This window comes from Astatotilapia calliptera, chromosome 18, assembly GCF_900246225.1.
Source record: "Astatotilapia calliptera chromosome 18, fAstCal1.2, whole genome shotgun sequence".
NCBI classification, from domain to species: Eukaryota; Metazoa; Chordata; class Actinopteri; order Cichliformes; family Cichlidae; genus Astatotilapia; species Astatotilapia calliptera.
The window spans coordinates 22,171,765-22,194,704 of record NC_039319.1 but is presented as its reverse complement, the minus strand read 5'-3'; the positions used below and the strand labels follow the sequence as shown (position 1 = coordinate 22,194,704).

General features: G+C 42.1%; 1 protein-coding gene across 3 annotated transcripts in view; it reads right to left on the bottom strand.

The window, feature by feature from the left end:
- LOC113011381 (ephrin type-A receptor 3-like) overlaps positions 1–22,940 on the bottom strand; it is a 79,293-nt gene that overhangs the window by 41,794 nt on the left and 14,559 nt on the right. For all 3 annotated transcript variants that reach the window (XM_026150908.1, XM_026150909.1, XM_026150910.1), the window contains exons 3-5: positions 17,934–18,134; positions 16,678–16,785; positions 16,211–16,562 (exon numbers count right to left, since the gene is read on the bottom strand). In XM_026150908.1, coding sequence (XP_026006693.1) covers positions 16,211–16,562; positions 16,678–16,785; positions 17,934–18,134 — 661 coding nt within the window. The remainder of the gene's footprint in view (positions 1–16,210; positions 16,563–16,677; positions 16,786–17,933; positions 18,135–22,940) is intronic.

Below are 22,940 nucleotides of genomic sequence, written 5' to 3'. Positions count from 1 at the left end.
TACGCATGTATTTATTTATACATTCATAGTCCTGGTATTCCCGTTATTGTGAGGCTTTTTCTGCCACGGTGGTAAATAGTATTACAGTGTACAAAACTCTATGTAAGGAAAATGAGGGTGTCTCAAATGCAATTTGATAGGCGCCTGGCGTGTGTATGTGCACGTTTGTGTGGATATGTATACATGCAGCTATGAACAGGTTGGATCAATGATGCGACCGATTCCACCAGGTGCTGATTGCACCAAGCGCTCCTGTGTGAGAAGGTGTTAAGTATGCAGCGTGTGTGTGTGTGCGAACGCATGTGTTCGCCTGCTGATTGCTTGTGCTGCTGGTGAAGGTCATGGATTTAATCAAGCTACGCGTCACTTGTCCCAGAAAGGCTGTATATTACCACGCTAACACACACACGCACGCATATTCAATGCCGCGGTTAACCTGCAGACAGCGGAATAGAAAAGTGGCCTAAAAGTAGTTTGATTTCTCACTGTGCAGGTAAGTTCCTCCACCTGGATGCTGTGTGCTCACATACAGACAGTATTTTTAGGTAAATCATTCATCATAGGGGAGCAAAGTCCACTGGCACAATCCCCAAAAGACCTGAGAGAACACTGAGAGAAAAAAAAGGGGATGTGGGTGTGTAGGTGTAAAAATGAGAGAAAGAAAACGAGAAAGAAATGAAAGGAAAATAAAGGGAGTAGTAATTCTCAGAGGGTTTCTGCTCTCTTTCCTCCTTCCTGTCAGCCTTTAAGGTAATGGGTGCCTATGTGCTGTGCTGGTGACTGTGTGTGTTCCTGTTGGCTGGGCCGTAGGAGCACGGTGGAAAAGCGTCTTTTCTCCTGGGGGGACGCTGCATCCGGAGAGTCCTGGCTACAGGCGCTAGCCAGCCACAGACGGACAAAGGGCCTCAGCGGTAAAGGACAGACAGGGCACCCTATGCCAGCCTTGGCACACATACAACTGCCTGATCAAAAACTTTGTTCAAGAATGGTGACTTGGCCAGTATGAGTAGAGCTTCCTCATGTGCTGCTTTCTACTCCCCTTTTCCACCTCTTTTACTTTCTTAGTAACCCTTTTCCTTCTCTCTCTCTCCTTCCTCTCTCTCTCTGCTTCTCTCGCTACTTTTCTCAAGCTACTCCCAGAGTCTGCCCCATGGGAAATATGGTACTTGAGTTGGTTCCCTTATGATTAATGATTTACCACAGATATAAAAAAAAAAGGGACAAGAAGCCTGAAGCAGTAAGACAGTGATCGCATAAACATACACACAAAGCAGACACACACAAGAGCAAAAGTTTAGACACAAAAACTATGTCGTAGAACTATGAGCTAACTCCAAATTAACATTTTCCTCAGCTGACGGTGTTGTGTGTGTGTGCGCGTGTTTTTCAGATCTGTGTATGCATTTCTGCGTATGATAAAGAGTGGCCTCAGATCCAGTGTCCTATTAATTATTCATGTGGTCACTAGAGAGAGTCGGTGTATTTATGCCAATCGATAGCTCTTAGATATGATATAGTACTGCTACTCAAGACACACCCTCAGTCACCATGCACTGATTGAGATGGGAACAGCACAACTTCTTCCTTTGGGAAAAACACTGTACACAAGAGATGATTGAGTTCTGTTCCACTCCACATCTTATTGTTTTATAGGACCACAAAAACTGATTAGTTCTATAAATCTATTACAAAATGCCAGAAGAAAATAAAATAAACATATTGCAGTTTCCCAGGGCCCTTTGAAGTCCTGTGTGTACACAAACTCCATAGAAAAGCTATTCTTAGCTGCCAGGTCTGAAAAGAGTTGCCACTGCTGAAGTGCTCTAAACCTGCAATTATGCACAGGAAGTGACTCCCTTCCAGTTGTAGAGAAGTCTATGACAAAATGACTTTACGTCTTCAGATTTAATACCTTAGTACTTTTATAGTTTTTTTTGTGGTCCCAGTACCCAGTTTCAAATCTTATGGAATATACACAGTGTTCATTTTGTATATACACAGTGATGGAACCCTTCGAGTACCCCTCAAGTGCCCAAGAATAAAATAGGTGATTAAACAGGGTGTGTTTTGTGGGATGGCAACCTTGCAATCGATAAGCCGTTATCATCTGAGCTTGTGGTGTCATCAGTTTCTCAGTCAGAGCCACTTCTTCTCTTAACTTACAGCTTCACAAACTATAGCCAAAGCTCAAAACTTCAGACTTGAAACGCAGGAGTCAATAAACAAACAGGTCCATCATCTATATGGTGTTTATAGGCACTCAGCAAAATATATATTCATCATCAAAGAATTTTCATCCTCTGAGTTTTTTAGTATCTATTAACTCATGGTTTAGGTTTATTTTCCTCACAGTCTGACAGTTCTGGTTCACTCCCAGCACCCATCAGCCTTACTTTCAGCCCAAGGAGACAGTTGTTTTCAGTTAAAAGGTAGTGCGAGGTAGTGTATAACAATGGGGTTTTATAAACCCATTGCTCAACACCAAATGACAGACAGTTAGCAGCTAAAAAAGCCAGTAAAGCATTTAGCAGATGAAATAGCGAACACCTGCCTCAGGAATCGCTGGAGGGAAAAGAAACGCAAATGTTCGGCTACAAGAGTTCATCAGGTGATCAGATTCTTGAATTATTTTTTCTTGTGTTTGCATTCAGCATATGTGACTCTTTTCATACAGATTTTCGAGGTTTAATGATTAAACCTGAGCAAACGCTCCTTGAATCTCATAAGAAAAAAGGAAAACTGCTAATGTTCACATGCCAGAAGCTGTGACAGTTTGTGACCATTTTTTTTCTTGACAAACGACTCAAATCGTCACCAAAATAGCAGTTAACGTCCTCTTTACTGACAAATTACATGCGCGTTTATTCCCAGTCACTTTCAGTAGGCATAAAACCAACGTGCTGTGTTAGAACAGTGGTTCACAGCCTTTTTATTCCTTCCCTCGAGGATGAATATATTACAATCTCATCCTACACTTCTGCACACGTAGCCTTTACAGTCAATTTAAATTATCCTGTTCAAGGATCACGTATATATGGAGCTGGTTGACTTTGTCTGTGGGCAAAGCTCTGACCTATGCCGTGATTAATGATTCCTGGCAGCTTTGATGACCCCTCGAGCCAGTTCAGGATACATTCTAACATGTTAGCTGTGTTTCTCTATGAACCGCTACGCTTCAGCAGTGATTAAATGCTTACACGAAAAACAGAAGCTGCTGACTGCAATAGTTCAGGAAATGTGTTCCATTAATGTTCAATAGGGCCTTTACAGATTTAGACGCAAGTGTACGCACAGGAACGCGAGCCCGATATCTCACCGTCAGAATCATTACACGCTAATTGCATTCAACCAGGCGCCTCTGAACGTATGCAAAATCACCTCCGCTGCATTATTCTGACACAAACACTTCCTCTGGATGACGGTGAGCGCTCTCCTCCTCTTCACTTCCCTTACAAAAGTTTAAGAGCTAATTGCTCCGTTCTTTTGCTTACTGTCGCGCTCGGTTCAAGTCAAATATTGGCTCTCGGCCGGATTTACCATAAAGGGCAGAAAAGAGGAGAAAATTGTGCGTGTGTTTGTGCATAGGTGGGGGGTACACTGTGTGTGTGAAAGGCCATGTTCAGCTGGGAGGAAAGTTGTGTAAAGCTTGCTGGCCCATGGGAGATGAGCGCCATAATTGTCACCATGGCAACAGCCTTTCAAGATGGAACCCTTCGAGTACCCCTCAAGTGCCACAGCTCCCGGAGCACAGAGCAGTCTGTGTTCGAGTGAGAGTGTGTGTCTGTGTGTAAGTGCGTGTGTATATATACACATCCCCGAGTTGAAGCCAGCTACTTAAAAATTGATACATCAAGCGTCAGTGGAGAAATCTGACGAGATTGAAAGTGGCGTCCTTTATGGCCACCGGGGTCACATCTGTAGGTGGGTTTGTTTGTGTTCATGCGTACATGCCTGTGAAACGTGTTTTCAGTCCAACTGACATTGTTGTCACACAAAACAAACCTCAGAAAGATGGTCAAAAATAGCATACGTGAAAAAAATTATGTGCAATAAAAAGAAATGAATAAAAATGGCGGCCATCGAGCCAGGTTTACACCAAACGTGTGATACACAGAACAAAATACACAGTTCCATTACACGCTTAATGGTGCTTCACTATATAAACACATCATTTTGATTAATTGATTAACTGGAGCACAGCAAAGAGTGTGTACCTTTTAACAGCGGCAGAGGAGCATAACCCATGTGACTTTATTAACTGAAAATGTGCCGGTGACGTAAGTGATTTCAAACGTTAATAAGTGGAAGTAGCGTATGAGGTGTTGTGTGCGGTGTAGAGTTCTGTTTATAGAGACCCAAGTAAAGTGTGTGTGGAGCTCTGTGTATGTGTGTGTAGTAATGAGGAGATCTGTGTGAGATAGAGATGTCAGCATCCAGAGTCCAGCCCCCTGCTGAGATCCTCTAATCCTTAATCGGAGTTCATAACAACATTTAACACCATAATATTCCCCATTACTACTAATCCTGCCCCACACATGCACACTCACACAAACACACAATTCCCGTGGAAGCATTCTGGGTTAAGAAATATCCCAAAGAAAGAAGGTATGTGCCTTATTTTAAAGTCAAGTTTGACACAAATCTATATGAAATTATTGGCAAAACTGTCACCTGCAAGCACAAGTTGCATTGCAGAGTGCATAGGCTCATTTGCAAACACACTAAAGCTGACAGCAATGCTAATGTAAATGTTTGTTCACTAGCATGCTGGGATTCAGTGCGCTAAAAAAATACATTTTAATGACTCATTCGAATATTTGTAGACTCTGATTTTTTAACATCAGAAAGATTTACTTGTTCTAGCAGGAAAGGCTACTGAAAAAAAAACAATATATTGCAAATAGGAAACAAACAGAACAGACGTTGCCAGTATCAAGGGATATTTGCTGTACATGCATTTAGCTGCATAATTACAATAAATGAAGAAATGCCATATGAGATGAAAATCTATGTGTATAGACAGTCCATCCCACCATAGAAAAGGTGTTAAAATACACTGCCAAGATGTTTATGATAGAATCCATTTATTTACAAATGTAGGACTACGAGGGATATGGCTTATAGAAAAACACCTCATAATTAATCAGAAGCATATCTGTTCTCTGTGAGTGACAGTTCTGGAAATGCTCTGCTGTTAAAGACACGGGCCTTGAGGTTTTAGTGTACAGTGAGTTTACATTACTGACACCCAGTTCAGCTGCTACTGCTCAACACATGTGAGTGAAGCTCACAGTGGGGTTATTCTTGAAAGTCTGATGTTTTCTTTGGAAGCACATGATGTATAGCAGCAGTTGCTTTTAACAGACTCTGGCAAGTTAGGATCACATGTTTGCAGAGCGGGCATGAGCCGTGACCACATGGAAGCCATAGACCTCTATGATTGATGCCTCTGGACAGACCCTTACTCTATTTATGGCGTCTTACAACTTCTCTGACACGCGTGCGCATAAAGGCACAAGACCACTGTGGATATGAAATGGTTTGTGATGTCCAGTACATGAAGCACATGAGTACACCCAGGCTGATTTCTGATCTACTCTCTGTCCCTTGGACATCAGCCAATTACTGAGAGCGGCCAAGGGGAACTACAGGATGAAGCCCTCTCTCTCTTCCTAATTCTCTCCATATCTGTCTTTTTTATGCCTTTCTTTGTTTCTGTTTTTCTCTAACTTTCTGTGTCCCCTACTGTCTGTCTACTTATGTTTTACTTCCATTCTCACCATCTCTATTTGATTCTCATTATGCATATGTGTGTGTGTGTGTGTGTGTGTGTGTGTGTGTGTGTGTGTGTGTGTGTGTGTGTGTGTCAGAGAGAGAGTGAGAGAGCAAAAGAAAGACTGCGTATGTATGTGTGTCTTTATTTCCCAGTGGGCTGTCTGTCATACTTTGACCCTGACCTTCTCCAGAGCTCTTGCACAAATATTTACTCTCTCGCTGACAGGCACACACACATACACAAACCGCTCAAAAAATAAAAAGAAAAAAGAAAAAAAAAATCAGGGAAAGAGAGCGAAACAGAGAGAGCTCAATTTCAGTACAATTAAAGCAAACCACATCTACACAGAAACGCACTTTTCTAGTGGTAACCCAAGATGATGGCACGCTAATTTTGAGCCTGGGTGATTATCTTGCTGTCTAAAAACAGATAAAATAGATCCCAGGTGCATGTGTGTTTCTGTGTGAGCGGGGTCATGGGCGAGGGACGGAAAGAAAGAGAGGGAGAAAGCATGACAGGCCAATAGAAGTCTGCTGGGAGTTTGACTCACAGTCTGAATAACTTATTCTTCTGTCTGTTTTGCCATCAAGATAAAAGGCTGTAGGAACACAGCATCTCCTTTTGAACAAAGCCCACCAGACCGACACAAAAACACACGCAAAGAACAAACTTTTACTATTAACACACAACTTTTTGCCTCAGTAGCCACGTGCAGCTTAAATATCTTCATTAAAACATTACACACACACACACACGGCAGTAAACGTGCCCACATCGGCCGGCCCCGTGACCAGAAGAGTGTGTGTAGGAGGGGCAGTGAGCCTCCTTTACTCATCCACGTTATTTTCAGTTCATCACTCTCAATAATTCATTTTCTGAGGCAGGCAAGGAAAGGAGAGCCCTGTGGCTGTTTCTCTGTGTCAGTCATAAACACACTCTGCCAGATGTACCTGTCATGTGGGACGCCATATTTTCACTGCCTTTAATCTGTGTGTGGGCAGTGGATGACTTTGTCAGCCAAACTCGCAGCAAATCGAATTGAGATAGCACAAATTTGCACTTGTATGTTTCAATCTCTTTCAAAGTTGAAGACCGCAACATGGTTAGGATTTAGAAAGAGCTAACACTAAAGCAGCAGAAAAACAATGTTTAAGCTTCCTGCCTTCCTCAAGGTCACACTGGATCAAAAAAGTTTTTATTGTTAGTTTCTAAGTGTGTGCTTATTTATGATACCTCTATTTCTCTCTGTGTGTCTGTGCTTCAATCTATATCTGAGAGATAAAGAGTTGCCTGGTTAAGAGTAAAGTGTTCCATAAATACATCCCCTTACTATATGTATGCCCCTTACTCAAGGTAAAGCAAGTCAAGGTTGTCACGGGAAAAATACCAATGCATGTTTTACATTTAAAAAAATGCTCAATTCAGTCCTGCAGAAGCTTTTTATCTGAATAAATATCGACAAAACAATTAGATCTCCGGCCAGATCAACAAATGAAGCAGCCTTGAAAGCTAATGACACCCGTAGACCTAAATGATGTCCTTTTAGCATGGGAATGCAGCTGGGTGGCAAGAAGCCATAAGGAGAGGACTGTGCCATTCATGCTGCTATTTTCAGCCTAATTTAAATGATTTAGACTCAAATTGTATGTTTGCAGTTTGTTTGTTTGGAGATGTTAGTCTCTTGTTCTTCAACAACAATTCTTTATAACCTATAATACATTCACGAGTACAACGAAACAGTGTCCTTGGGTTGTCCTTGTTGCTCTTGGAAAATAAAATAGACAAACAGACACCATTAGAAGTTTAGCATAGCAAGCAATGTGCACACGATATACTGAAGTTTTTCAAAACTTGATCAGCTAAAATATCGACAAAAACATTTAGGTGTGATTATTAGGTAAGTTCTAGAGGTTTATGGAGGATCTATCACGTAGCGTTCTCATTTAGTCACACAGAAAATTACAATATTAGAAAGAAACTCCAATGATCACATGACCCCCTATGAGCAAGTGCATGGCGACAGAGGGAAGGAAAAACTCCATTTTAACAGAAAAAAGATTGTGGAAGGACCAGACTCAGGGACGGACGCCCATTTGCTGTTGGGTGTGACCAGAAGGAGACAGGATAATAGACACACTATGGGAGGGAGTGTTTAAACACAGTAATAAACACACACCTCTAGTGCAGCCTAAACCTTTTGCAGGGATGTTCAGGTCACCGGATCCAGCCCTAACTATCACGATAAGGAATGTATTACTAAATATAGTTTTATGCCTAATCTTAAAAGTAAAGTGTCTCTTTCAGGAGGGTGGCCTGATAGCTGAAGGCTCTACTTCTTATTTGACTTTTAGAAACTCCAGTAAATGGTATAAGACAGTAATGTCTTTGTATCCAGTTTTGCCAAGACTCCATGAAAAAGTATTTTTTTCATAATGTTGACAAGCAGGCAAAAAATACCGAGTTCTCCTTTTCAGACCACTGACATTCACCTCTGTCTGCAAATTCTTTGCCTCGCATCTCTTCCCAGAAAAAGGCAAATCATTTCCAGTAAACAGTTTTTACTACCTAGACAAGGCGTCCTTCAAGCCAACAGGCATCGCTGAAAATTTCTACCTATACCACTACAGCAGCTGGTCTGGAAAGCAATATTTATAACAAAGAGAAAATTAATGATGTAACTATGCGCTTTGTTCTTGCTCTTTGTTCCGTCTAATGCTGCAGCTGAAAAGTCCTTTGGAATCTTTGTGAATGTTACCTTCTGGCTGTGAAACAATAGTACAGCTGTAATAAATAGAAAAGCAGCAGCGAATTGAACTACATCTGTACAATGAAGCTGAACAACCAGGCCTGTGCAGTGCCAGACCTATCAACCTGACAGGCTGATCGTACATCTGGAAGTAATCCATAAACTAGAAAGAGAAAGAGGGAGGGATGAGGGGAAAGGGTCAATGGCCGCCTTCCTGTTCTTGTGCTTCCTGTTCAACAAACCCACTGGCTACATGCAGGCGCCTTTGATTTTAAACTGAGAAAACTGGAGACTGATTCAAGACCATAGAAATGTGAAAATTATGAGCTTTCCCATGAGTGCGCACATGTTTATCCCTAACTGGAACTCAACGGCATATGGAAGATGCCAATTAATGGGAACTGTACCCAAAGGAAACACACTCTCCCCTCTATACCTCTCCTCTCTCTCTCACTGCTTCCGTCTGTGGGGAATAGTGCTAAATAAGGATGTGAAGAGTTGAAACATGCGTTAACAGTTTCTCAGTCCTTGGCCTGCTTTTTCTCTTTTCCTCTTAGGTTCAACCCACTGCACCAGACTCAGCTATACAATGTCCCGTCACTTCAAAGCCACCTTTGTGTCCTCTGGTTTTGTTGCTTCAAAAGGCACAAACGCCACCTTGGTGTTAAGGTGGCATTTGGCAGCTCGTCTTATGTGTGGCGAGTGATCAGCCATCGCAGACGAAGCGCTTTGCGACTGTGCATGAATAGACATTATCTGGGTCAGTGTTGTGTGGGTATGTAGATGGGGACTACGTGTGTATGGAGGATATAGCGAGAGCCTAAGCCTTTGTGATTTCATGTCATTTATTCAAACACAAAAGAGAGGAGATGAGAAAGAGGGAGAGGGGAAAAGGGATGGAGTTAAGGAGGGACATGTGAGAGAGAGGAGATAAAGGAGAATAAAGGAGTAATGAAGGAAAATGTGGCTGTCATTAACCAAATAAATGAACAGGGAAGTCAGACAGCCAGTGCAGCAGAAAGGCACGCACTCGCACAGACAGGTAGAAGGACAGAAAACTGGCCTCCACTTGGCACATGTATCCGTTTGTCCTTTAAGAACATCTGGATCGTAATAACACCCTGCTTCCTAACACTTCAGTAGCTTGCTGCCCCCGTGCCTGCAGCAGCGTGCACACGTACACTTCATATACTGTATGCACACAAAAATCTTCTGACTAGCTGTCTAAATCCTTCTGTTAGCCGCCCACTACCTTCCTATCCACACCTACATGCTCTCAAGCTCCCTGAGCTGCCAGCATGAGAACAGCAATGAAATAAGAGGTGTGTGTTTGTGTGTGTACATGTGTGTGAGACATAACATACAGTAGGGAGCTCTTGACCTTCAAAAGTCTGTATCTGATCAAAATAAAATGCTTGCTTTACCCACTGCTTCAACTGTCCACATTAGCCATTCACACATGCACACACACCCACTCTTCTGCTGTTGAGGGTAGAGGGAATAAAAAAAAGAGGTAGGTTTCCTACTGAGCTTTCAGCATACACATGCGCACACACACAAAAGCTCAGTCTCTTTCATAGGTGTGAAGATTAGCCTTTCCCTGTGTCTGCTCCCTCTTTAGACCTTTCATTATGAAGGGAGGACTGAAATCCTCTTATGAGATATAAAGTGTAAAATTCTATTGTAAATATGCTTCTGAGCATTATGCATTTTCCTGATACTTTTGCATGTCCAAAAGTCTTGGAATATCTCCATGTTTCCCCAAACATCTGATTTGTCTGATTCACTGAACGCCTGAGTCGGGGGGATTTTTATTTCTACGTTGACTGACTTTTGTACACTATGTATGAAAGGACAAATTTGTCATTGGATCAACAACAATTTGTCTTTATTACAAGCACTTCAAAAAAGCTTTCGTTTGTAGGATTCAGTCGAGCAAAGATTTCGGTTTTGCTCTCTTTGCATCCTCAGTGATACCAAACATGGTTACCTCCATTCAAAAATGCCCCAACAACAAACATCTTTGCATATAACCACCTACATAACACTCTGTATGTTTCACTATTTTATTTATGCAATGATTGTAAGAAATCCATCCATCCATCCATCCATCCATCCACTGTAACCCCCAGGACACCTGGGAAAGGCTGTCACCTCACTTCTCTAGACGTTGAAGTGGTTATTTGTTGAGTTTGAGAAGCTCGTGTAGGGGGATTTTATTAACTTTGATTAAGTTTCAGTCTTTATGCTAAGTTAAACAGTTTATACTCTTTTATTAATGAGTCTAACTATTAAAATATTCTGTGTAGCAACCCAGTGTCTCTGTAGTGATAAGCGATCAGATAATTCACACCAAATCAGATGCACATTGGTCTCGTTCCTCAGTATTTCGCGCTTTGGTTTCGATCCAATTGGAGAAGTGAAAAGAACAGCAGGAGAGCTGAGTGGAATCAGTATGAGGAATGTGGTGTTACTTTGAAAAGTTCCTCTTGTAAACTACTTCATGGCAGCATCAAAAAAGCAAACGAATAAGAAAAAGGGGAAAAAAGACTATCAGACAAGTGGACGGACAGACGTGTGATGCTGACCCATATTATTTTCAGCTCAGAAAGAAGGAGAGAAGAGGAAGGGAGGAAAACTTGTGTTGAGGTGACATGTGTCTGCCCTCCTTCAATTCGTCTCCTCCGTCTCTTCACATCTGAGGCAGTAATTGGTGCTGTCAGACCCACAGAGAAGGACAGAACACACGAGCGCACACGTAGGTGACACAGCTACATACATACACACCCACACACGCTCCTGCCCTTCAGCATGTACCCCTAGGGCTTAAAGCAGGAGAGGTTTGAGAGGAGTATTCACTACATCCCCTACTAGCTATGAAAGACAGAGACAACAGGAGAGGGCAAGGGAGTATGCAGTGAAAATAGAGGGGATAGAAGAAAACAGTGGCAGACAGAAACAGAGAGGGCGAGCAGGACTAGAATGCACAAGAGACAAAGGCACATAGAATAAAGAAAGCAGGAGAAGGAAAGAGGAGGGAGTGGAGGAGCGGGGCTTTGGCTACGCAGACAGAGGCTTCTGCATGGGGTGGAGAGAGACGGAGTTGAACTGACAAGGTAGTGCAAAAGCTACACAGAGGGAGAGAAGGAGAGAGAGGGTGATTATGCAACTTCAGTAGTGACAAAGCAGATGAGTATGATTTCTTGAGACTGAGCAAAGGAGTTAAAGGCCATTGCAGTAACACTGCTTTTAGTGCATGGCTGAAAACACAACTAATGGCATTACCAGAGTGCATCTACTGCCATAGCCAGGAACCTGAATCAAAATTTTTTAATGAAGGTGATCCAGGTCAGTACTAAAGGTTAGTCAGTTCCTTCTTGGTAGATGGTCCCTTCTGTTTTTAAACTTTATATTAAAAGCCCCATAAGTTTCTTATTAAAAAAAAAAAATAGAGGGGGTATAAGACAGCATCTTCAAGAATGAACAATCAAGAATAAACTTTAATTCATCATATTGGTTATCACAATATAGAATATTTTAGTCTATGAACCAAAAAATGTTCCAGGGACTTTTGAAAGAAACTCCTTTGAAAGGTTGATACCTCTAAAAGTATTGTTTCTTGGGTCTTTCTCAGAAATAGAAGGTGAAGGTACCGAATTAAACAGTTTACTTCCAGGAAATCTCAGAAGAAATTATTCGACCTGTAAAAGTAAAGCAAATAAATCTTTGTCCCTGATTTTAATGACTGTCTTTAATAGGACTGGATAAGAGTGAGTGCCACAGGCAAGTTAGCAAAAGCCAAAAAGCATTACCGTTAATTTGTTTTGGTCCTTTAATGAGATTTCCAGGCAATAAGAAGAACATGGAGTCATATATCATCACTGTCGCATTAATTATGATAACTCAGTAAAAATATATCAAGATGACAGAAGACTGTTTACATCTCAACCTCGTGGTTTGTTTTTGCTTATGTTATTCAAAATTAAGACCACATTTCTCATGAATACCACTGTATCCTATTCCACAGTCTGTTGATATGTGTGCTGTTTATCCTGGACAATGTATTTCCCCTTATATGTCATGAAACAACCCGCCGGATTAAATCTAGCACAGTGCCCTCGGTTAACAAGATCAAAACACACATATCCATACATTTAAACACACTTAGTTTCACACTCTCTCCAGGGAACGGGAAGCATTGGGTTGGAAAAGGGAAGACGAGAAAGATGAACCCATGATCTATAAATGTTTAACAAGTGCAGACAGAGGAGATAAGGGCTGCTAGGAGGAGAAGTGAGACAGAAAGAAAAATGGTGAGGTGGAAAAAAAAAAGAAGACAATGGCAGAGGAGGCGGGTGGGGAGCAAAATGGGTGGCTTGTCGAAAACGAGAGGTGGAGAACAGTCCCATAATAGAAGGAGACATCACAAAAAAGGTTAGAAAATCGACAAGGGGAGGGGAAAGAGACAGAAATTGTGAAAAAAAGCTGTAATTGGAGGTGCCTGGTGGTTGTCTAACACAGAGGGGCTAGTAATGATTCCATTAGCGCTTTGCACCGTGAGAAAGAAAAGACAGAAAAACAGAGAGAAAGGAAGGCAGAGGGAAAGAATGACAGAGAGAGAGAAAGAGAAGCCAAAGACAAGGAAAAGATTCACAGAGAACACAGGACGATAACGGTGAATGTCAAAGGTGCTAAATGGTAGAAAAGAAAAAAAAACAAGCACAGAAAAGGAACAAGAAGGAAGGAGAGAATTGAAGACATCCATTAAATGGCTCGCTCACTTGTGCTACAATGACAATTACAAAATGCCCTCCTGAAGCTCTCCCCCCGAACCTCACCTCTTCATCTCTTTGTGTGACAGCAAACGTGAGCGGATGATTTAAATGCATTAGCAGAGTGTGTTTTCCCTATGGAAGACCTCCAGACCTCCAGACTGTTTCAGGCCAGGAACCTTTTGTTTGGAGCTGATGCAGAGCGCTGAGAGGACCCTTTAAAAGCCTGGCTGTTGTTCTCTCAGGAACACATTAAAGTGCAACGTACTGAGTTGATGTATTTTTTTTTTGTTGTGTGTCCTCTCATGTCTTTTGTGAATCCGCTTGCTAAAATGAGGCTGATTACGGATGCAGCTGCATTAGCTGGCTAAGTGAATTCTGACAAGGTAAGGTGATAGTATGAAAATAGAAGCATGTTCATGCAAACGCAGCACAGGCACAAAGTTATTTAAAACAAAAGAAAGACGGTTTCCAGGGAGTGAATTTTTGGCATTATTATGTTTGGCTGATATGTTTGGCTGACACTGGTGGGACAGCGAATTCTCCTGCTGTATGAGGAAATTTCATTGCTATGCAAATCCTTCCCATGATCCTACAAAAAATGTTTTTCCTAATACCGAGTAGGTGGCGCAGACATCCCTGCGGGAGGGAAGATCCAATTCACCACAAAGGAATTAAAATCTATTGAAAATGTTTATTTATTTGTTTATTTTTGTTCCCAGAATAACTATTACATATGAACTGAATACAGAAACCTGGCTTTCCTTCCCATGTTGAACGCAGTGGACACCTGTTTTCCCTGCAGCTCTGGTGACCCTAACCTATTAGACATGGGCTGTATATATATTCCTGACATGTGACCTCAGACTGTCAATAAGACTCCATCATTACCTTTGCACGCAACTGCAGCACACACACATACGTGCGCACACAAAAGCTAGACTGTTTAGATTTTAGAGTTTAAGCCAGCTTGTTAAATGCTCCTTTATTACTCTATTTATTCTCTCTGGAGTGAGAAGAGTCAAGAATCTGGCCGACGAGGTCATGGAGATCACTGAGGTCAAGCACCCTGCTGTGTCAGACTGACTTTAAATAGTTTTTAGTACTGTGACAAAGACCTGCGTAGTGTAAACATCTGCCAGCTAGCTCACCTGTCAAATAACTACAGTGTGTACGTTTACAAGACAGGCATGTAGCTCAACAGTCTGCGTTTCATGATTGAGATGCAGCTCGAGTTCTGCCACAATCTGCGCACATTACCAGTCTGCAAACTGCAGAGTACAGCTTGTTCTTATTCACTTGTCTCTAAGGCCCAACTGCCAAGTTTTCTGGGCGTCTTGGCTGCTGCTTCTCCCAAACAACTGAAATTGCATTATGCGCACCGATTTCAAGTCTGCAGTGATGAATATCTACGATTCCATTTTCTTTTCGGCGAGGAAGTGAGCCCGTAGGGACAGGTGACAGCATGAGCTTAATACAGCTTGCTCACTCAAACGCATGCATGCACAGTATGTACACACAAACTCACACATGCTGCACACACCATCTGGGGAGTTTTACAACTCAATAATCTGCTTCCTAAGGCATACCTTTTCCTCCCCTCCTGCAACACAACACACATCAATAAGCAGTTTCTCACACACACTCATACTGCTCGCCTCTACTTGAGAAGGGAAAATGAGACGTTCAGCTCTGTCAGACACACACACTCACACACACACACAAAAGAGGAGATGCCTTAAAGCAACTTCTACTCTTTCCTCTACAAAAGCTGTTTTCACTGTACTGGGAGGGATGACACACACACACACGCAGTTAAAAAAAAAAACACATTCACACAGAGTGTGTCCCTAACCTAAATACATAGAGTCATTGTCATTCCATCCTCTGTGTCACTGCAAAATTCACTACAGTGTATCTGCACGCAGAGGCAGCCACATAGATATGTACACACTTTTATACACAACACCACTTCCAAAAAAGTGGGGACACTGTGAAAAATGTGAATCAAAACAATAAAATAAACTGTAAATCTTTTAAAACTACTCACAGTACAACCTTTGAAAGTGAGATACTTCAGTGTTTTGGGAAAAACATGAGCTTATTTTGAATTTGATGGCAGCAGCGTGTCTCAAAAAAGTTGGTACTGAAAGTAGCAGCAAAATGGTGCAGCGAGAGTGCAGACAGGGACTAGAAAGAGAGCATATTTCTACCAAACTGGCTTTTCTTTATCGACTCTCTTTTAAATTTAGAATTCTCATTGTTTACAAGGTTTTGAATAATCAGGCCCCATCTTATCTTAAAGACCTCATAGTACCGTATCACCCCCATCAGAGCACTTCACTCATAGACTGCAGGCTTACTTGTTATTCCTAGAGTATTTAAAAGTAGAACGGGAGGCAGAGCCTTCAGCTTTCAGGCTCCTCTTCTGTGGAACAGCTCCCAGTTTGGATTCGGGAGACAGACACATCTCTCTGCATTTAATCATTAGTTATTATTAATCTCTGTCTGTCTTCCACAGTGTGTCTTTGTCCTGTCTTCCTCCACTCACAGCCAATGGCAGAGGTGCCCCTCCATGAGGCTGGTTCAGCTGGAAGTGTCTTTCTGCTAAAAGGGAGTTTTTTTTTCATTCCCTCTGTCGCCAAAGCGCTTGCACATAGAGGTCATCTGAGTGTCGGGGTGTTCTTTGTATTATTGTATGGTCTTGTACTTTACAATATAAAGCACCCTAAGGAAACTTTGTCGTGATTTGCTGCTATATAAATAAAAATTACTTGAATTGAACTGAATTGAATTAATCACCAAAACATGTCAGCACCTCACTTTTTCCTCATTTGTCCTGTCTCTGTCTGTCTCTCCCACACAAATGCACAAACACTTGCACGCTTACATTCTGTCCCCTACAGCCCCACTCACGTTGGCACATGTCCTTGTTCTCTTCGAAGCCTGGTTTGCACACACACCTCCCGATGGGAACCAGCCATCCGCCGTCTGCACTGCAGTACATCTTGGGAGGCTCAAACTCCTCAGAGGCGTTCACACACACACCGTGCACCTCAACCAGTGCCGTTTCTCCACCCGTTATTGTGTCAGGAAACTGGGCCAAATTTAGCACAGTGAGTGGACATTTCTTGTAGAAGACCCTCACGGAGACCAGAGCAATGCAGGCGCCCAGGTCCTGGAAGGCCAAGTAGAAACCCTTTTTACTCAAGTTGTTGATGGTCCGCACTTCCGTGTTTAGCTTCATGACACGGTCGCCAACGTCCACCTGTGAACAAAAGATATATTTTACATGTGAGTTTGGTGAATGGGATAATGCAATCTTTAGCAAACTGAAAGCAATTGAAAGTGTTCTTATGCTCTCTCTGTGCGAGTATCCATACCTGTGTAAAGCTCTCATCTGCAGCAATAGTGTCAATTTTGATGTACTGACTTTCCTTGATAAACCACAGGTTTGCATTGTTGGACTCATAGTAGTACATGTTGAATGTCTGCAAAAACAAACAGCATCCATCAGAACGACGCACAGTTAACCGAGACAGATAAAAAGTATGAGCGGGTCCATCCAATGTGAAATTTTAACAAGCCATCCACTGTTCTGCAGCTCTTCAGCAGCTTGTCTCCGTATCTCAGTGCATCTGTCTGGATTGAAAGTCAGCAACGCTGTCTGCAGCTTCATGAGAGCGCAGCTCTAAACTGTCACATTAAGCCCATTATTTATTCTGGAGATGTAGTAAGACTGAAAGGCATATAAGGGACAGACGAATTGAAATGTATACAGAACAGAGCAGTGTTATAAGAGAATGGAGGGCGGGAAAAAGATTAATAAAAAGAACGAAAAAAGCCTGTAGAATAAACTTTGATTTATTCTCCAGCTATTGCTTCGTGTTATTTTTCTGTGTTTCCCTGTTTGTGTTTAGTATTCTGACTGGAAACGGATGAAAAATAAGTTATTTTGTATTTTTTAACTACATTACAGTAACTAGATTACACACACCTCCTTTTGACAGACCTGTTGATAATACACATGTTAACAACCTTCATATAAGAACAGGAAACACACAGAATGGTGAGGCGATGGTCTTAAATATGCCTTAAATGTGCTTCCATTCATACAATTCACAGCACAGCAATAAATAAACTGCATTTAATGTGTCTAATTTGTAAATGATCTACTTAGTGGTCTAATTAAGATGTATCTACTAAGTCACACATTTGAGGAGTTAAAGAAGATGCTGCAAAAGCTGCCGAGCACAGTCGATAGTCAGAGAATATTCTGCGGGAGTGCAAACAACTGCAAACAAAAAACCACTCAACTTGAAATATAACTTACCCGTGTGCTATTGATCTAAAAAAAAAAAAAAAAAACCCACTAAGGAAATGTATTCTTTTTTCTTCTTACTTCACACCAAAAATATTTCAAAGAGCAGACAGCTACACAGCAGAAGCCACGGAGCCTATCAACACTCAATGTTTTGCTCAGGACGAGTGGGCAAACGAGCGGAATAAATGCAACAGGAGGCCTTAAACACAAACACACACACCAGCTGCATCGGCATTTGTTATCTAACCGAAAAGCCCACATGCTGATCATGTGTTTATGAAGCTTGCTTGTGCATTATGCTTGTGTGATGCAAACCTCTTTGCAGGTACCAGGGACCCCGGGTAGACTGTTACAGTCTCTTAGGGTGAATTTGATCTCAATGTGGACGCGCTGCGCTTCTTCCCGGCTGATGTGGCGCGTTCTCAGCCAGTTGTTTTGGTTGGCTTCCATGACGTTACACACCTGGTAGGTCCTCATCGGGGTATTCCTCTCATCCATGACACTGATCTCCTCCCACTGAGAATAAGAAACAGGAGGTAAATAGAGATGATTTATAATGATGTTTTCATTTGCTAGTTTAGCTTTTTCAAGCATATTTGGGACATTGCATATTAAAATAATTCCATTATTTAGCTTGGGGGCAAAGAAAGAATTAGGGTAAAAGGAGAAAGATTGCATGAAGCTGCAAAGAAGAGGGAGGGAAGAAAAAAGGAAGAGAGAGTGAAAGGGGGAGTAAGTGGATGAGTGATGAGGGGATGGAGGAAGGAAAAGAGAAGTGATGAGGGCTGCTGAGAAGTATTTGTGTTAAAGGGGAAATCTCTTTAACTAAAACATAAATTTCAAATCAAAGAGCAAGGGAACGTGAAACTGAGTCAGGGTGACGCTCAGCGGCACTGGGCCCAGGCTGACAACAGCACCACTCCCTTTCATCGTTAGCGCGTGGACAAAGAGGATCTCAGTTTTAAATACTGGTTACAGGGAAACTGGGTCTAAGTTCAATGAACTGTGGTTTAGTGCAAAGCAACACTGCTCTGCAAGTTCTGTTTTCATGTATGGGTGACTATGAGTGATGATGTGTGTCAAGATCACTGAAGGACTGTCTTTGTCTATGCTGCACGTGTTCGCAAAGTGGGTATGTTTTTCCTGAAGTGAACGGGCGATTTAACGCTTAAGAGGTAGACGTGTGTGTGAGACGTGCAGAGAGAGAGAGAGAGAAAGACAGAGAAGGAGAGAAAGAAGGAGTAGGTAGGACAGAGCTACTTTGTCTCCCATCATCCACTACCATCTGTTTCCACTTCTGACTACGGCTGTAATTGAGAACACTTCTCGCATGAGCAGGAAAACATTTCTATCTACTCACACATAGACAAGCACCCACATGCGTATACCACTCTCAGACAGACACACAAAGAAAAAGAACATTTTTATTCCTTAAAGAAAAGGAAAATAAACCAATGTGGTTTCAGTGTCTCAAGATATCTGATCCATTCAAGAGGACGCTAACTCAATTTTCTTTGACACACACACACACACACACGCACACACACACACACACACACACACACACACACACACACACACACACGAACACACACACACACACACACACACACACACAGGATAGGCTCTAGTTTGTGGCTAGGACTGAAGAGACCACCATCTTTGTTCTGAGCTCCTGTCATCATCTTAAGGCTGAAGCCTTTAAGCTCCAGAGTGACGAGCACAGAGTTACTTACATGTTCTCGTTACCCACCGTACTACAGTATACACAAATACGCTAACCTGTGCAAAATCAAACAACAGTGGACCCAGACCACGACCCACCAAGGTAAACACCAATTATCTCTGACATGTCCCAAAAGTCCAGAGAAATAAAGAAGAGACGGGCAAGGAAAGAGCCGAGTAAGCAGCAAAAATGCAGAGAGAAACTTTCAGACAAGCGAAGTCCAAGCTGAGGTTGAATTCTTGAGGTTAATCTGATGTGACAGCCCAACAACCCGGCAAAAGCCTGACGCATTTCACCTCGAAGTCCTGAGCACTAAAACAGAGCCACATAAAAACACACATTCTCACACACATTTGCGCTCACTCGCCAGCTCTCCTGTGCGCTCAGATGCTTTTAATCTCCACAGCCTCTTCTACTGTGTATGAATTGGAGCTTGAACAAAACCAGCTCTCTCTTGATCCTGACCTTAACAGTACTTCAACAGACAGAGAAATTCGAAGAAGAAGAAGAAAACAAGAGAATAAGAAGAAAAAGAAGAAGCAGAGGATTATTTAAGATGCTACAGTCAGCTGACACAAATGTCCCTGACAGGCAGTTAAGAGTTGGAGATTATACACAGCATAAAGGACGTATTACAGCTCGACGATTTTACAAACGCAGCGGCTGAGACTCGCTGTGATCAGCTGCACTCGATTCAACTGAAAGAACAAAAACGTAAGACCGAGGGAGGAAAAAAAATGAAGAAACACAGTGAGAGAAAGAGAGAGAGAGAGGAATGAATGTTGGTAAATAACAGGCACGACTGGCAGCTAAATAGATCCATCTGTGCAGAGCGGAGACCAGTCGGACATCACAGGACGGTCACACATACCCACCCACACAAATACACAAAGCTGAGTCCCCGGGGAGGGGTGATTAAAGCATTTATGGGAATAGTCATTGAGGGATAAAAAGGGCTTTATAATGTCTTTGTTTATTTCTTTGTAGGCAGAGATTGGAGTGGCTGGATTGCTGCCACTTCCTGTTGAGCAACTTATTTCCCTGCTCGCAAAGTCTGCTCGTTGTCACTTCTGCCGGGTGTGAGACGCAGGTGTGCTTAGGAAGTTGAGAACAACCGGGCTTTGCTAATTTGCTAATGATACAGATACGTCACACAACTGAGAGAAAGTCTCCTAAAAATACAACTGAGGAAACGTTGGGATAGGCTCAAGGGCTTCAGCTTTCTTGTTTAAGACGCAAGTGCACAAACACAAACACACATGCACACACAACTTATAACTATTGCCAGGGCTTTGTTGGCTCAAATTGAAACCCTCCTCCCTGAACTCTTAATCACCTCGGCCAATCAGCGCAGAGCCAGCTTGATTGCTTTGAAGTGAAGCAGAGACGTCGGCTCAGCGTTTAGATTCAAGCATTCACCGGCTTAACATAACATCCCTCCTTCTGCAATCATCTGATGGGTACACCTATGAGGACATAATTGGCCGCCAAACTCTGGAACAAGCTCTGGCTTAGCGAGGGGGAGAAAAAAGAAAGAAAGACAAATGACAGGGTAGGGGATAAAAAGTTGAGAATTTATGTCAGGGGACCAGTGAGGGCTGGGGAGCCTCTGGGGAAGCCGAGAGGCAGTTGGGCCTCCCATTTTCAAACATCATTAAGACATATCTGTTTTGTGTCCCTCACTGCTTTGTGGTGACATAAATGGGTCGCTCCACTCAGTCTCAGCCACATCCGGCCCTGCACGGCTCGGATTAAGCGTGACCCGTGAGGGTCAAGTGTGATTTTGGACTAATTCAGGTAGACATTGGCCTGATATTGGTGGGAATTGCCTCTCACTGAGAATAATCCTCAGGTTTAAAGCTTAAAGGTCAACTAGATAATCCCCCTGATATAAAACACAAGGCATTCTCACCACCCTAACACATTTTCTCTCCTCTCTGAGTCTCTTATCGCTCTATTACTTCTCTTCTACACAAGTTAGTAAATCTTTACGACATTCATTTTTAGACATATGCAGAATCATCATAAACAAACAGCACTTTTGCCAGCACGATTGGCAGCCCTTGTTGGTCTCTATACTGTTTTTTTTTTATGTTGAATGCCACCAGCTGAAAATTAAATAGATAGTTTGCAGTTTTACAAATAGAGATACAGTCCATGACTTGAATTGTGCAGAAATTGCAAGCAGTAAGCTCTTGTGGCAAGAAATTTTTAGCTTTATTGGATCTTGTAAGAATAAACTTCCAGTAGAAGGCCAAACTGTGCCAGGAGCTACTGTGAAGACTTAAACAGTGCTGGCGTATTGGTTTCCCTGAGGATAGGTGGCAAGGTAAATGCATTTTTTACTCCAAGGACCATCACAATGAAATAGAAAAGTAAAGATTCAGCAACTGTAAAACTTTGGACTAAAAGGTTTAAAGTAGTAATTTTGCCCATGGCCTGCCTTAAAAGTTTTTCTCAACCAAACAAATTAAGAAAAAACAGAAAACCGATTAAAAGAAGTAACAAAAAACAAAATCATAAAGAGCTGATATGAGTTATGCTTCAAGCTCATTTGCTTAGTGCTTAAGCGGATAAGTACAAAGTGGGATGAAAAGTAATGTGAGGCAGAGGCTTCAAATAAAATTACTTTTATCAATTATAAAAGTTTGCCACAACTAAACTGTTGAATTTCGGGTGATTTATAGTGGTTACGCTTTGCAAGTCTCAAGTTTTTTAATTTTTGAGGAGTCCTTCAGTTGCACTCCCTTTTATTTGCTCTGTACCTGATTACCCTCAAACGTCAATAAAGAATCGATTTTTATTTTTGTGGCAACATCATAGCTCACTGTAGAAACTTGTATATTTTCTTAAATTACCAGATGAAAAAGAACGATCCAGGTGGGAGATAACGTCGGCTCTGTGTATCAAACGACAGCATGAGGTGGGCAATGAAAGCAAAAGATTTTACAAACTAATTTCCGTGATCTGATTAAAGAAGCAGATAAAAAGTAAAGACTCTAAACACTTTTATTTTTGCAAAGTCTCAGGTGGATAAAAGGAGGCTATATTTATAGTATTTATTTCACAGAGGTATTGTGTGGAGACCAGCGTCTCCCCATCTGACAGTCCATGAAAAAAAGATATTCAGGATGGGGTACGCTTCACTTTCCAGCCAACACATTTCTTTGAGGGTAAACTAACAACACGTGTTCACCCCAACCTGAACTACATATTCAATAAAAGTAACTTAAATTAGATTGACCTGCTTAGTTTAGCCACAGATGGAACACATTCTGCTCTTTCTGCAGGGACCGCAGAAAAAATAAAAACATTCACAAACATCTACAATATGACCGCACAATAAGAGCATTTCAATTAAGCGAACTCGATACCCTTGATTGCCTGAGAAAACAACTTTGCCTGGCTCTGCACACATCAGCTGCCTCTCCACTTCACACAACCATGAAACCGCGTGTGGCATCCTGCAATTTAACACACTGATGCTGAATAGTGGAGAGGGAAGACGAGCGAGAGAGAAGTGTGACTCAAGAGGAAATAGAATTAATTCAGTGCCATTCAACAGCCCCTGCACTACAGTGACATACAGAATCCGC